Source organism: Megalopta genalis, chromosome 2 (assembly GCF_051020955.1).
Source record: "Megalopta genalis isolate 19385.01 chromosome 2, iyMegGena1_principal, whole genome shotgun sequence".
Classification (NCBI taxonomy): domain Eukaryota; kingdom Metazoa; phylum Arthropoda; class Insecta; order Hymenoptera; family Halictidae; genus Megalopta; species Megalopta genalis.
In genome coordinates this window covers 3908957-3926056 of record NC_135014.1, presented here as the reverse complement: position 1 = coordinate 3926056, position 17100 = coordinate 3908957, and the positions used below count along the sequence as shown (strand labels likewise).

At 36.3% G+C, this 17100-nt stretch overlaps 1 protein-coding gene across 1 annotated transcript in view; it reads left to right on the top strand.

Moving 5' to 3' along the window:
• The window catches only part of LOC117228025 (opioid-binding protein/cell adhesion molecule), a 722263-nt gene that overhangs the window by 200358 nt on the left and 504805 nt on the right, over positions 1 to 17100 (top strand). Inside the window, exon 4 of the mRNA XM_076528700.1 lies at positions 14751 to 14896. Within this exon, the coding sequence (XP_076384815.1) occupies positions 14815 to 14896 (82 nt within the window). The 5' untranslated portion in view covers positions 14751 to 14814. The remainder of the gene's footprint in view (positions 1 to 14750; positions 14897 to 17100) is intronic.

Sequence of the window (17100 nt, the reverse complement as noted above, 5' to 3'; positions counted from 1 at the left end):
CTTTTAAACGTTCATTACTAACAAAAAAGGATTTATTTATTATTTTTTATTTATTATTGTTTTTTTACTTATTATTATTTTTTATTCATTATCATTCTTTAGTTATTATTCTTTCATACTTATTATTATTTATTTATTATTTATTTATCTAAGGAAAAAAATGGAAATGTTGGTACTCAGGACAGATTTCTTCAGAGTAAGCTTGGCAGTGAATTACTTCATTCATATTATTCATAATATTTATGACTAGTTTATTCGTAACTAGATTGAACACCTTTATGTGCAGATCAAAATGTGTTCGCAAATTTCAACGAACAGGGGCCAAATTGCCCTCTTTATTTTTTGTTTCGCCCAGTAAAATTAGTAATTTCCTCGCTGTACGCATCGAGTGATTTCAATTGGTCGATAGTTTTATGTTCTATCGCGTTCGCCAATTTCGGATAAATGGTTTAGAGAGAAGCGCGTTTGAAGTTTTCAACATGATACGCTAATACTTCTTCGAATATATCTGTGCAACTGTATCAAATTTTTGCCTGCAATTCTGCCGGGATAATCTCTATTTGGGCTTTTATTGATCGAAGCAGAACAATATGAATTTGTTAAATATTTAGCTATTACAGGCTTTTATATTTTTCCGAATTTGTTACACTTTGTATACAAGTAAATTAGTTACCAAGTTCATTTCATCAATGAAAATTCTATTCAGCTCACTGGTTAAAGTAAAATGCCGAAGACTGTTCTGATAAAAATATTTCAATAAGGTCCGAGAAAACTCTGTCCTTCTCATAAACTGTGAAAAAATTGCTATCATTTTCATGGAATGTAATTGGTACAATGTGAAGGAACGAGCCGCTCTCCCCGAGAAATAGAACCAACTGTGTTCTACGTTCCACCTCGTGCTGCTGCGCAAGGAAATGGTAATTGACATAAGCTCTCTTTTACCCTTGATTTGAAAACATCAGTATTCAACGGGAATGCTGCGATTTAAAAAGACCATGTTCGTGCCTTATGAAATAGTGGTCTTATTAAATTGGCCCCTTATTAAATAGGAATGTTCTTTTATTAAATAGTGCAGCTTCGTCTCATAAGCTCGTAGGGAATAGCTGCCACGAACGGGACACTTTTGTTTAAGACAAGATAAGAAGAAAAACTAAACGACATATCCAATTCTAGTTCGAAGCATTCGAAAGATCGATTTTTTTACTAGAAAAATGCATAGGGTAAGTATGGCTACTGCTGTGGACGTCCCAAATACTGCGGTATTTTATAAAAGATAATATAATCTAACATTTTATAATATGTAATCTTTGAAAAATGAATCTCATAATTATTTATATGTTTAATATTAACCCTTAGCACTCCGAACCATTCTGGACGTTGCCTACCAGCTACTCGGCGTCACTTTTCGGCAGAAACGGGCATTTACAGACCCTCGTATTATTTAGTATGCTTTTGGAACTAACTAACATATTATAATGATATTGGACTTATATGAATTTGGCTGAAATCGAGAAATTTGCAAAAAGATCAATATTTTATTTTTTATAATTTTGTTATTGTTTGTTTTATCATTTTGTTTTGTTGTTGCAATCGCTATCTATGCGAACTCTTTCTTTCGTCGCCTTGTTGCTTGGACGATATCACTATCGCTGCTATCAAAACGATGGACTAACTGTAGAAGAAAACCTTCTACATATCTGTAGTAACATTTCTGTGTAACATTTCTAACATATCTGTATAAACGTCTATCTGGAGCTCATCTTCGCTACTACTTGTGTCACGAGACTCATTCGTGTTTGAACGTTTTGCCATTGTTCTAATAAAAAATATGAATAAATACATAGGTTGAAAATTTCTAATTGTTATTACTAACTCACAAGATGATATTTACCAAAAAAGCTTTTACCAAACAATTTATTTACCAAGAGAAGAATCACTTTTCCGATTTTCTCACTCGTTAGATCTATCTATACTGCTCGACGCTTCGAACCAGACCGAATTCAGCTTTGAAAATCTTTTCCTCCAGATTTTATGATTATAAATCTCACTATACAGTGTGTGCTATGTTCGCATACCGATCTTTCTTCTACAAACTCGCCTTATCGCTCTTTTCAAGTGGCGTCTTCGAAGTGCTCGGACCGTCGTGAGCACGTCTCTCACGTTCTCGTCAAATCCCGCTGACATTTCTTGTATATCTTAGTAATTTTACTATATTTTGATTTGATTTCTTGTGCCATTTCAAAAGAAAACTTCAGGGAAACAACTCAATTATGACTATATATGCTAGAATTACGATGTCCCGCGAGAGAGGACAGCGGAGTGCAAAGGGTTAATATTGATAATTTATGACATACAAGTAGCAGTAATCACAGTTTTAATTCATTTATTGACTTTTCATATTTGGAAGCTTATGAAAACGTGGAGTTTTCTGAAAATACTAGTAATGGCAGCTCTGAACGCTGATTCGGAGGGCATTTATATTTTGGTAATTAATAAAAAAAACTATCCACATTCTAGCGTTATTTCTAAATAAAGTAATCATTACTTTGATAAAAAAAAATCGACGTACACTGTCACTACCCTCAAATATTATTTACTAACACAGTATTTGGCGCGTGGTTTTTTACTACGTGTGTACATTACGGCGGTGCTGAACTGAACTGAATACCTTAACCAGTAGAGTGCAATTCACGATAAGCCAGTGCGAACACGCTTGAGAGTAGAGTAACTATACCAAATTTGTAAAGTGCTACAGTGAGAATATCTTGATCCTAGGAATTGCAGCTGTGTGTGTGTACATTTAAAAGAAAGTGGGTTATGTCAATCTTGACACGCAGTAATCGGAACGTCCGCAGTATTTGGCTCGCGGTAATACATATATGCACATGTATTATATGGTTTCTTTACATTACGCTTTTTATTTGTGCTTACAGAGATCCAATATTTTGAGAAAAGTAAATATTCAAGTTAAAGAATAATATGTACACCTCGAGTTGACAATCTCTTGGTGTAAATGGTCTTATTTTCTCTGTTGAAGTTCACCTTCATCGAAAAACCGCAGCAGTACCTACACTTACCCTAGCGTCAACGAGTTCCATCTACGTTTACTTGCTTTATTTTTAATTTTTCGAAAAATTGCATTTTGTCCCATGCATCAATCGGTTGTATTGGATAAGTCAAGCACAACAAAATAAAGTACTATTTTTGTTATTGATTGTCAGCGCACATGATATTATACAATTCATTCAAATTATAAAAATTCATCGATTAAATCCATCGGATCAAGAATTGGCTTAAAGCCACGGAAATTGGGTCATTTACCTTACCCGTGATTAATTGTTAATCAACCATTGTATACTAAAGAACTTCTACCAGTAAATAAAAGCAAGAAAATAAATGAATAAACATTGTAAAAATGCTGTTGGAACGCGACGTAACAATTTGTAGCGGTGCCTCGGAATCGGCGCTCGAGTGCAATGGGTTAATATCCCGGTGTTTGTCGCAGCGGAAACTTTTCGCAGCGAAACAAACGGTTCAAGTTCCGCGGTGGACGCGCCCGGATTTATCAATCCTCTGGCCTCGGTGTTTTGCCGGACGGCCGTCGTCTCGTCGTCTTCCAGCGAGCTGCGGATCGATCGATTTTGGCAGCGGGATCCTGCCCATTGTAGTTTCGACCAATGTTTACTCGATAAACCTCCGCGCGCTCGGCAAACTAACCGCTATTAACTACTGGCTTTCAAGCTGCAAGTTATTAATTACATCGGCGGCGAGGACCTCCTGTGCGAACCGTCGGGCACACCAGGAATCAGGGTATTTATCTGCGAAGCGCTGCATAACCGAATCCACCGACTTGCGTCGCCCTTTGGCATCCGGTTATCGCGTCGCTGAAACCATTCTGCACGAACCACGGAAACGTCCTTGTCCAAAGTCAAGCCGGTAATACGCCGAAATTATATTCCGATGTCTAAACGATCTTCGTCGATAACGATAACTTGTCACCGACAAATGATACAGTAATTTCTCCGCTCGTGTCGCGGAGTCGGAATTAACCTTTTAGGCCCGATGCGCCACTGTAGTGGCTTCCGCAGATGTCATCTCTCTGGACGACGCGCCACTATAGTGGCTTGCTCTAGTAGCTCACTCGCTCATCGTTTGTTTCACACTTCTTTTGTCTTCGCATCGATTTACAACAGTCTACAGGGTGTCCCAAAAATGTCTCGCAATCCGGAAATGGCGGGTTCCTCGGATCATTTGAAGCAACTTCTTCCTTTACAAAAATGTTCTCCGAGGCACCGTTAACGAGTTATTAACGAAAAACAGTGACCAATAAGAATCGAGCACGGCTGACGCGAGGCGGCCCAGCCAACCAGCGCGCGAAGCCCAGTTCCGCTCATTGGCTCGATCGCCTCGCGCCAGCCGAGCTCGCCTCTCATTGGTCACTGTTTTTCGTTAAGAACTCGTTAACGGTACCTCGGAGAAAATTTTTGTAAAGGAAAAAGTTGCTTCGAATGGCCCGAGGAATCCGCCGCTTTCGGATTGCGAGACATTTTTGGGACACCCTGTATATACAGACAGGCTTTGCTCCAAAAATGTGCCGGAGTTGCTGATAGGTAATACTCGAGAAAGGGTTAATAGCGCTGAGGGTTAATATGAGTATATAGTAATGCTAGAATGAAAACGACGACTTGCTTTAGACCATATTTATTCATTATACGTAGCAAGTAACTTATTTTATTTACGAAAAAAAGCATTAGAAAGACCGATTCTTAACTACATATGAAATATTAAAGGCAACGTCATCGCAAGAAAATATCCGCGAAGTTATGCTATTCGGGCCTATGTTCGACCGACACTCGTAGGCCAGATGCCACGATTCGACGGGGAACTTGACCGTTGCGATTGGTCACATATCTCGTAGCATCAGTAGCACCATAATACTCATGGCACGACAAAATTGTGACACTCGTGGAGAAATTACTGTACATACTTCTTCGATAAAAACAACCACCTTACACTTTGTGAATGTGTTGTACAATTATTGTGAAATGAATAAATAAATAAATGAATAAATAAATAAACCTTGCCGATAATTGTAGCTATGAAGATACATGCTGTAACTTTGAAGTTTAATACTGATCTATCAATATTCTTTTGTTTCGTTTAAGTTTTAGCCACGATCTCGCATCTTGTTTTATTATTGTTCTATCTGTTGTTCAAAATGTAGGTTGCGTTCCTAAGCCAGTGAGTGTAAAAATAATGCATGGTTCATGAAACTATGGCTCTTTAGGCAAAATAAAAATTGTCTGTATTAACTGTAAGAGATAGGTATCGGATATAAATTTGATTCATTCTTTAATAACATATTTTTGTTTACTTTACTTCGTCATCTTTCTGTACTTTTGTTTTGTATTAGTATTTGTAATTGTACTTGTAATGGAAACATTTCCTTCGTCAATTAAATAAATTGAATAAAAGAAGAACGAAATACAATGATTTTTCACGGTTGCGTTAACTATTTGTTTTTATTATAAACGCATAATATACGCGGTCTACTTATTATAATCTCTAGTTTGACGTACAAGTCATGCTCTACGCAAATGTTCAAACTGTCAAATGTCCCGCAAAAATTCAAATTTGACAGGAGATTCGAAGGATTAAGCTACAACAAATAATGAAACCTTATTTTTCTGGTGTTTTCGAACAATTGTACGGTTTTAGGTTTTATGGATTTCTATTGTGTTTCGTTGGATAGACAGAATATTCGAACATTCTGTAAATTTTTGCGAAAAATGACAAATGAGCTGGAAACGGGCTTTGCGGCGTATTGCGTGCCGCTCCAAATTCTCACGTTTCACGCGCGAAGCTTTCGAAATTAATGTCCACCGTTAGCGGAATATTATATCACCGGATCCAATTATTATTAAGGGTGATTAGCAGCTGCCAATCAATCGTAAGAGTAGAGATCAGGGAGGGATTCGTGGAGGATATTTGGGGACACATGATTTACACGGTCTCATTGATTATGGACATCTACTGCGGTCGAACTGTGCGTTATATACTGTCTCCTGTAGCTCTGTTCTGTGACAATGTAATTTAATGGCTGCTCACGACGCTGTAAAAATAACTACGCGAATGAATAGCATTAATAGTTTAATAATAGTATAATTTTTAATTCGTTGTATAAATTATTGTATTTTATTTGAGATAAATTTATTGAACTTTATATTATATCCTATATTATTTTATATTTTTTATTTGGATTATTTTATTTTATTGGATGGCGTGTAATGTATAAGGAGATGGGCCACTTGTAATCCGTAAGGATATCAATAAAGTTCATTAAATACAGGTGATGAATTCAACAAAGTCGTTCGATTATTTTCAGCTGATTAAAAATGTTAAAATGAAAATCAATTTCTATTCGACTCCTGCTTGTTGCAATCGACGTAGAGAATTTTTATTTCGCATGAAGATCCGCAGTCTAGTAATAACAATTGAACTGTATAATTGTTTATATGTTCCTGCACCTACAAATTTGTACAATATTTCACTCATTCATTTGATCTTTAGTTTGGCAGCGTCAAGAGTCAACGATAAATACGAAATTATTTGCTTAAATTCATAGAATAAACTTTAAAATCGTCTATTACATATGAGCTGTGTTTATTTTGAAAGTGGCATAAGTGACTTTTTCAAAAAAATCGAGTTAATGGTAACACTAATTACAATTCAACGGTATCTTTCCATTTAAAAAAAAAAAGTGACTTATGCCACTTTCAAAATAAACGGCTCATATATGTAATTTATTCAACAATTTTAGTAAATCACTGTCCTTTCTAAACATCACTTCGGTAAAATACGTCGGACAAGATTAATATATGTCAGTCATTTTTCTAAACTATTTATTTTGAAAGTGGCTCAAGTCACTTTACCGTAATGAAAAGTGGTGATTTTTTAATGTTTATACGAAATTATTTATACTGAGAAAAATATCGGTATCCTGAGATAACAAATACAAGTAAATCTTCTCGAAAGTTAGCATTCATATTTTTAAACGTGTTAAAACGCAAACCCTTGAATATATCGACTTAAAAACAATGTGACTTATGCCACTGTCAAAATAAACGGCTCATATTACGAAAAACTTTATCAATATTGAAAAATCGTAATTTGGATATTTTACGAGAATCCGTGGACCAGAACACAGCAATCACCTTTGCACGAATAAAATATTTTTCAACTGGAGATTCTATCCAATTATAAAAAAAAATAAGTAGAGCAATTACAAAACAGTAACATTAAAATATTAGAAAATATAAGAAATATTAAAAAATATTTTTAGATATTGTTGTATCGGTTTCGATGTATCGAAATAATGAAAAAAAATAGTTTCTATATTATCGCAATTTGTTCAAACGATGTGTACGCATTTTGACTGGTCGAATTTATCTTCGAGACATCGATCGATCTCGACGTCGCACGTTCTTGCATCACCGAAATATTTTCCGTTTAATAGGTTTCATCGTTGCTTCAACGGCAAAAATGTTCGCCGCAAAAACGCGAGCGTCTACATAATTAAAGGCGCCTAAATGCGTTTAAAATGCAGGCCCCGTTAACGCTGTTCGCCTCTCGGCCGAGTAATAGGGCAGTTAATATAATTACGTAATGAAATTTTTTTATGCGAGTAATTGTAGAACCATGCGGAGGATAAATTGCAGGTTACAAGCCGCAGTCCGTGGCGTGAATAGAGGAGCTATTAGAGTGCTAGGATATACATACTGTGGAGACTAATACGGCCGCGTGTACACGTTACGAAAATTTCCCACGAAAATTGCACTCCAATTAAAACTTTGCGCCTTCGATTCTCGCGGATCGTTTTCCTGTAGCGGTTAATTCCGAGGGATATCCTTGCTAACTACAGGGTGCCCCATACTTTGCCAGCATACTGTAACCAATAATAAGAAAAAGTGGCACGTTGGCGTAGACCTTTAAATGCTTTATTAACACGTTCGCCAGCTGCACCATATTTATTGTATTCGTCGTATTAGATACATCGCACCCTCTTATAAAATATGATTAAAATACCGTCAAAGAGAAGCTGCAAGCTCTCTAAATATCGCGCACGTCACGTGTCACAATTTTAAATAATTATATTCGCGAAATTCACTCGATATTCTTTACGCAAAGAAATGAGTAATTAGCAGTACGATAAACAGCGTTCTCATGGAAGCAGAGTTCCTTATGATTTCATATTTTTACTCCGTTAATAGAGCATAAACAGCTTAAGTTCGTGTATTATTTACGTTCATTTATATGCAAAAAATGCTGCTAAAGCTGGCCAGAGAAAAATCTGGAAGAACCTTGCATTGTAATCATTCTGATCCCGGAGCGAGTATCCGAGGCTCTCATTAAAACAGATTAAATCGCAGTCAAAGGATCACGAAATTGTTGATAATCTCGAATCGATGCTCCAGAAGGACCCCCCCTCCCCCACCTGGTGTATCGATGAGCGTCGCAGCACACGTCCACGGTTAAAGTTGAGCTTTTTATTTGGCGATATCGGCGAATGATTAATCCAGGGAGATTAAAAAAGCATTGTCCACGTTGCTGCTAATGAAAACGAATACTGTTCTTCGCTCGCAAGCAGATTACACGCTCTCCGGTCGCGCGTTACTTCCCTGCGATCCTGTTTCTCATTCAGGATCGGAAGTCGTTAAAGGCTGGTATAATCTGGTAATAACGTTTCCGTTCCAGCTCGTTCCTTTTCGTCCGTTTTTACGTTGCTGCGATAACGATGCGAGAAACAGTCTAAATAAACAACCCTTCTATCGTACAGAAAGCAATACAATATGGTTGTTAGTGGGCATTTTATGGTATTAAATGAATCATTGCCGAATCAATTGTAAAATCGGTTCGGCAGTCGCTGATCTGCGATTGTGATTATTAGATCGTGCATTCGATACATTTGTGACAAGAATTGGTAGATGAAACAGAAAACAGCGACGATGTTAGAAGAATTCAACAAGTTGATTATGTTATTTTTAGTTCATTAAAATTATTCAAGATTGAATAATTGATCCATTGAACATTTTTAATTTTTCACAAAGATCCGCAGTCTAGTAATTACTGGATTCTCTCGTTTAATGATCAGTAATTACGGATATTTACGTATTTCTTTAGAAAAAGTGAAAATATACGGTTACATCATTTTCGGCCCCTTACAATTATGAAAAGAGAGAGGACGTTCTGTCGCAGTAAAAAATCAACCGCGAAAAGATCGCGAGAATCGTACGCTGCACGGGAACGCAGCTGCACATTTCCGAGGTGGAGTACGAAAAATAGCATCGAATCCGCGGTAAGAATTCATCGAATCGGAATCCCTTCCAGCCGCTGACTTTCATTAAATCCCTCAAGCTGATCCGGAACCATTTCTCTCTCCGTTATCGTAATTCGGAAAATAGTATCGATACGTCGAATGTCTGCAGAATCGTTTCTTCTTCTCGGAACCGGAAGCGACTGTTCCGTCCGCCGGCGATTCTTTACGGCAGCAACACCTGCGCCAGACACCGACATAATCTCGAGTTTCCAGTGCGAGGAATTACTCTTGCTCGCGACGAGGCCGAGGGCGCGAAAGGATCTCTCCACCTACGCGTGGCGAAACGGTAGAACGCGTGGAAGCTTAGAGCGACGACCATCGAACGAGGACTATGGGTCGCCGGTGGGACAGAAGGGGGCACCGGGAGAAAAGGGGGGTCTCGGAACGGAGTCGACGATAGATTCATTAGGGCGGGCACCGGGAACTTGATGGCGTGCCGTGTTTTCGCTCGAACTTCCGGTCAAATTGAATCACGCGGAATTTCGTGGTAACAATCTTCTATTTGACTTGGACCGACCGACTGATTTACCCTGGCCTTTGGGTCTACATACATACGTGGTTCGAGGCGATTGACATTTGGGAATCCACCGACGCGACGCCAGTTGACGAGGCCGTTGTTGCCCCGAAAGTATCTCGGTCGATGGGTCGATGGATACAACATAGCTTTTTTTTGTACAGTCGGAGACAGATACACGAAATCATACACGAAAGTATTCGAACGTTTTACGCGTTTCTAACATTCAATTAGTAAAATATATGCGTTAAGCTGGAGCATTTGATATGGCGCATGTAACAAGGGATGGGTCTTAAGACTGCGTAAGCAAAACTAGAAAATAATTCAACGAGATATATACCGTTTTTACGGTACATTTATTGTAAATATGTACCAGAAGTGGCTCAGAAAAGTATTCGAACTCCGACAAGTAAGAATTCCCGAAGATCGCAGAATGTAAACGAACATTGCTTCAGTTCGCTAGCAGTTAGTCCAAAGGAAACAATGTTCAAGTTTTCTGTCACAATTTTCATTATTAATAATATGACAAAATGAATCGAAAGAAATTCGAAACAAGCAAATCAGTAAGAGAATTAATAGTGAAGTGGTATATAAAGAAGGCAAATCATACAGCGAAATCGCACAATTTTTAAACAGAAGCAAACCCAACGCAGCATTCAATTTAATATCCAAGGTAATGTAATGAAAAGTACGCAAGCTAAAGCTGAATGAAAGAGGAGAAAAGAACGAAAAATCAAACAAGATCCTTTTACTCCTGGATCGCAATTGGCATCAGTGGTGGCTACGCAGTTCCAGAAAGAAGTGCATCCAGAATTGTGTCGCCGATTATTAACACGTTCCGTGCCACGTGTACCATCGATGGTACACGCTTGCATGTTTACTTAGTGAACTGAACAAATTGTTTACAAGAAATTTAGAACCGAAGAATCAATTTCCACCGCAAGAATGGGCGTTGATAAGTTTTTGTTACGTTGTTATGTGTACGAGAATTAATAATTGCACGTAATACATCAAGTTTTAGTAAAATATCAAAGTGTGAAGATTCGAGTAAAAAAAGCTCGGCACGGAACGTGTTAAGAAATAATGGTTTACATGCGCGAGTTCCAAGGAGAAAGCCATTTATTAGCAAGAAAAATAAAATTGTACGTTTAAAATTCGCCGAAAAATTTATTTATGAGAATAATTCATTCTAGGACAAAGTATTATTCTCTGATGAGAGTAAATTTAACGTTTTTGGTAGCGATGGACGTAAAAGTGTTTGGAGGAAAAAGAACACAGAATTAGAACCGCGAAATCTACGACCGACTATAAAACATAATGGTGGATCTGTTATTAGTTTGGGGTTGCATGGCATCTAGTGGAGTGGGAAACCTTGTGTTCATCGATGGGATAATGGACAAAACGAATCGTGTTATTCTTGTTGAACTCCTCGTTCGGTTTTCGCTAAACAATTATTCTACCGTCTGAATTAAATAAGTTAATTTTAACTTCATCCAAGAATATTATATTATTCTTGCCGAATTTGATAATTTCTTGTAGGAACATCTGAATAGATTCGGCCTGCAAGGAAAGAGTGCAGCAAGTTATTTATCCCACTCGACATATGACAAATTTGTCGGACTTATGGCAGGAAATGTTAAAAATCATTTAATAAGCGAAGTTAAAAAAGCCATTTATTTTCCAATAACAGTAGACTCAACACCAGATATAACACATATGAACTAGTTGACATTTATTTTGCGATATATGAATAAGTGCGGAAATATTCAAGAAAGTTTTTTTGGCTTTCAACCCTTTGCAAAGTCGTGAAACCGCTTTTATTGAAAGGTTAGCACTAAAAACATTATTTAGACGTAAAAAATTGTAGAGACCAAAGCTACGACAACGCCGCGAATATGGCTGGCAAGTACGCTGGTTTGTAAGCTAGGATCAAAGAATATGCAGGAACAGCTACTTTCATTCCCTGTGCAAGCCATTCCCTTAATCTAGTAGGGTCTAGTGCAGCACAATCCTGTTCTGCCGCACTACATTATTTTAATTTCGTAGAAAATTTATACGACTTTATTCCCGTCTCCGTCAGACGTTGGAATATACAGTTGTCCACAAAAGTGTTCGTATACCAGAACGAAATTTGTTCATTGATTATTAACAGAAAATAAAGATTATAAATTACAATTTGATGAAACTGCAGAGGGTGATATACCGTGTTTACAAAAAGAAGAAACTTTTTTTGTTAATGTACTTTATGTCGTATGTAACACTTTGCTACAAGAAATACGAGAAAGGAAAGAAGTTTACGACGATGTACTGAGGAACTTTCAAATATTTTTCGACTTTGATTTAAAAGAAGAGGAAATAAATTTCAAAATCGAGAATTTTTTAATTCTTTTTAAATTCTTCAATACACATATATCATAAAGCTATTGATACAGAACTGTTTCCAAATGAAGTTCGTCAATTTTTAGAGTACTAGAAAAAAGAAGACATATTAAACCTCGGAGATACGTATAAATTTATGCTCAATGGACTTGAATCCACATTTCTTAATATGAAAACTATATATAAATATATATCACGGTGCCAATTTGTAATGCGAGCGGCAAAAGATTCTTCTCTGTTTTAAAGAGAGTGACAAATTATTTAAGAAATACTTTCGTCCAACTACATTTAAATGATTTTACTCTGACGTTTATCGAAAATGATGCAATTAATACCTTAGACTACGAAGAAATGATCAGTAAGTTTTCAAAGCAAAAGTCCAGGAAAGCTGCTACTTAAATAATTCTTTTTTAATATAACAAATAAAATTGTATAGGTATAATTTTTTCGTACGAATTGTTTTCATTTTAATATATAAAATCTTTTTAATAATAGCTCTAATTTGCATAGCATGTAGCATATTAGGAGCCTCAATTCTGTATTGCGCCTCGGGCCTCATTAAACCTTAATGCGTCGTTGAGTACAGCAACTGTGTTATAGGCGAGAAAAACTGTTTTGGATTTAGGGTTCAAATAGCTTCAAATACAGATGGTTAAATCGTTAATCCAACTGTAAATGTGTCGATCGTTTTTTTTTCCGGGTCGACTGCATAGATCGGCCGACTAGCGCGTTGATCTCTACCTTGAAAGGCTTTGCGTCTCATGAACCCGATTGGGTTAGCCTCCGGCAACCGGAGGCGTTATTTCGAAGTCCGGAGGGATTTCGGCAGGGCTTGCTAGGATCGTTTGGCATCGCCCACCGAGCCGAGGCCGGGGAGAATCGAGTATAATTAACGGCCTCGTCCGTCTACCCCTGCTTTATCTTTAATTACCGCGCGATAAGATTCAATTTCAGATATCAATTTGGATTATGCAGTTGACCCTCATGCTCGGAGACATTCGGATGACACATTTTTTTCTGCAACGATTTATCGCTTACACCGACTCCGAGATGTTTTCGTGAGATATGTACCCGGAGAGCTTGATGTAATCTTAAAATTAACTTGCGCTCTGTATTGTAAGGATCGAACTGATTGCACAATTTATCAATTGCAATTTTAATGCATAACATTGCCGGATTACTTGGATCAGATCGCAGTTAATTCGATCGAAGTCACAGGAAGAAATCGTTTGTTTCGATGGAACAACTATTGTAATACACAAGGTCATAATTTTTAAGATTTCAAGATCATCGATGTTTTTTGTTTTAAATGGGAGAATACATTTTTATTATCATAGAATGCTAACAGAGATCGAAACTTATTCAGCGACTCGAACACTGTGGTTTTCATGTTACATTTTTAGTTCAAAAAATTCGCGGACGCTTAGGATTAGATTTGTTATAAAAATGACTTCACTAAATTACCTTGTAATTACCTTTCGAAGCTAACAATTGACAAATTTCATCATTCAAGCATATATTACAATGAAATTGGCGTTTAAATAAATTTAAAACAAAATATTTCTATATGAACTGTAAGAAGCAGAAGTTAGATAAAAATATATTTATCCATTTAATAATGTCAATATATCAAAAATAATGCACCAGCATTTTTAAATTCCTTGAAAGTCTTTATATATTTGTATTTCACATACTTATTTTTGTTATGAACGCGTTACTATCCGCAGTCCAGTGACAATTGTAAGATTATAATTCACGTCGCAAATAGTTCTAGGGCCCACCGCGGAGCGGCGCTTCTAGTATCCTGTGCCCCTTTCCCTTTTTACGGCGCGGTACCACGTGCTCGAAATGTAATCGCGCAGGTCCGGCGATTGTTATCATCTATTATTAATATTATTTTACTGCCATTGTGCGCGTAATCAATAATATATTGCCTTTTGTTTACTAAACTAAGAATATATACATTAAAAATTCATTGTAAATTCACTAGGCCACCAATAATCGAGGATAACAGAAAAATAACATTTATTACATTTATAACTAAATAATTAAGAGCAATGCTGGCTCAAAATGCGAAAATTAATTAGAAAATTACATCCCGCCGTGCTACTGGCGAAGAAGCACAATTTAAAATCGGTAGAAAACGGGTGTCTCTTGTTTTTGCCAAACAGCGTATGTATTTGCTGCATCGACAAGTTTTTTTATTTTCTTGTCCGTGCCGTCGTACAGAAATATTGGAGTTCGATGCGCCAATTACCTTGTTTCCAGGAACAGAGAGTAAGGAACACGGGAAAAAGTGGCGTGGAAAATTCGCCGAACAGTTTATTCATTATTTACGTCAAAAGGGCACGATGAAATTTGTCATCAAATTTTTTTTTAATCTCGCTTGACCAAACTTTAACATAACATTTGTTACATTTCTAACTAAATAATTAACGTGAACTCAATGTTTAAAGTATATGTAATCGTTTTAAATTTCAGATCAGGAGAACAGAGGCACCGAGTCCCAAATTTCTAAACAGAGATGAGTTGAGGATCGGCTACAATGTTGTATCGTATTTCGGCCGTGGTGGCCTCCATTTTGGTTCACCAACTGCAGTGTCTGTATGCCGCCGGTTCAATAGGAGGTAAGCAGGGAAAGCAACTTTTTCGTTAGCGTTCTATAGCTGGATGCAACAGCATTTACTGAGTTATACTGATTGGGAGCAAAACAGTTTCGGATAGCTGGATCATTCGCATAATTAGAATCGACTGATAATTATCCTTCCTCATTAGTTCTCCGGTATACAATCTCATTCTCCTGTAATCCCGATTTCTATTCACGTACCTACATATGTAATGACAGATGTAGTATACTCGCGAATGCTGTGTATACGTGTACTTAGGGAGATCGTACATTAATTTTCATGCGTGAACATTTCGCGATAGTGGAAAATTATAAATTGGTGAAAAATAATTTCGAATAGATTCGAATTCTTGCAATTATATATTTGTGAACCATTTGTGTTCAATATTTCATTAGATAATGTTTCGAAGTAGAATTTTGAAATGAATATTATTTTAGTTTATTGCTGTATGTGTTGCAGCGTTACAGTACATTTTCTAGTTTTCAAATTTAATCTACAGTATTTACTCGTGTTCTTTTAGCCATATTTTAATTGTAGGCAATCGTAGGCTTGACACGATAGTTAATAAGATTGTTTCTTAATCTCAGTTTTATAATTACAAATGCAATAACTTCTTTCGTTTAAAAATTTCTTAACGATTTTTGAATCACGAACTTTGGTAAGCATAATTTTTTCCAACAAATAGTAAACAATTTTTGACAGTATTTGTCGTTTAATAAATTTACTCATTGTTTCAATAATTTCGTTAATGAGGCTAAGAAATAACAATGCTTCTTAGAAAGCACACTTCAAATCTTTCATAATTCATATAATGCATTCTGTACCATATTTCTGCCGAACTTGTGTAGTCTCAACTATGTAAGTACAGGATAATTTGATATAGTAAGTGAGTAAATTCTCTCGAATTGTCCTTCAGCTTGTAAATAGGAATGGACAATTTGGGAATAGGAGATACGATTACTCACGGCTCGTTTATGTTCAAAATAAACGGCTCATAACTTGACGTACATTTTTCTTTTTGAGTGCAGATCTTTGAAACCCACTCTAGGGTTAATTGATCCAGAGCGATTCGTTTTTATATTTGTTGACGATCGATAAACTTCTCTTCCTAAATTATCAATTTCTGTTTATAAGCTGAGGGATAATTGGAGAAAATTTTTTTATTGTATAACTTTCGGCCAACTTTCTTCCGTCCAATTAGGGAGGACAAATCGACAGCCAGCTAGTAAATTTATTACCAATGTCAGTGGCTGTCGTCGTGCGATCCAATCCATTAGATTCAATTCTCTCCAATCTGACGTTGGACAGATCGCACGCTGATTTCATTGTCAAGGTTTGACAATATTTCACCGCGAATATCAACTGCGGTTTTAAAGCGGTTACCCCGGAAGGCTGGTGAATCGGACAATCTGTTCAACTGTCAGTTTTATAGGATTTTCATTGATGTGGATATTAAATACACTAATAAAATACAATAACCCAGGGATCCTTAAATCTTGATGGAAAAATTGTCGATCTTTGAACGCATGTGGTTTTGTGTGAATGATAATTTTATGACATTCTACCTGTGCTCATAATTATAGCGAAAATGCAATCCGATGCTTCGTTTACGAGTTATTAATGAAAAACAGTGACGAATGAGAGGTGAGATTAGCTGGCGCGAAACGGCAAAGCCAACAAGCTCATTGGCTCGGGCACTTCGCGCTAAGCAAGTCCGTCTCTCATTGGTCGCTGTTTTTCATTAACAACTCGTAAACAAAACTGCGGATTGCATTTTTGCTAAGGAATTAGTTACTTCAAATGATCTCAGGATAATATAATATAATTATTATTATTAATATATCTATTAATAGTATATAATATATATTATAATATATGTAGTATAATTAATAGTATATTAATTATACCATTATATTAATAGTATATTAATTATACTATTATATTAATAGTATATAAATTAATAACATATATATTTATATCTATTAATAATAATAATAATTATTAATATAATATTATTATTAATATAATTATGGGACACACTGTATGTAGGTTGTGGTCTTTTCATAGAACCTCCATTTTATTGAAATACAAAACGAGAAAGTGAAGTTGCTCTGTAAAACTGTAAAAGTTCAACTGATTAAAATGAGTCAACTAGAACGAAAGTATAATAATTTAAATTTAATTATTAATTTTTGTTCATCATC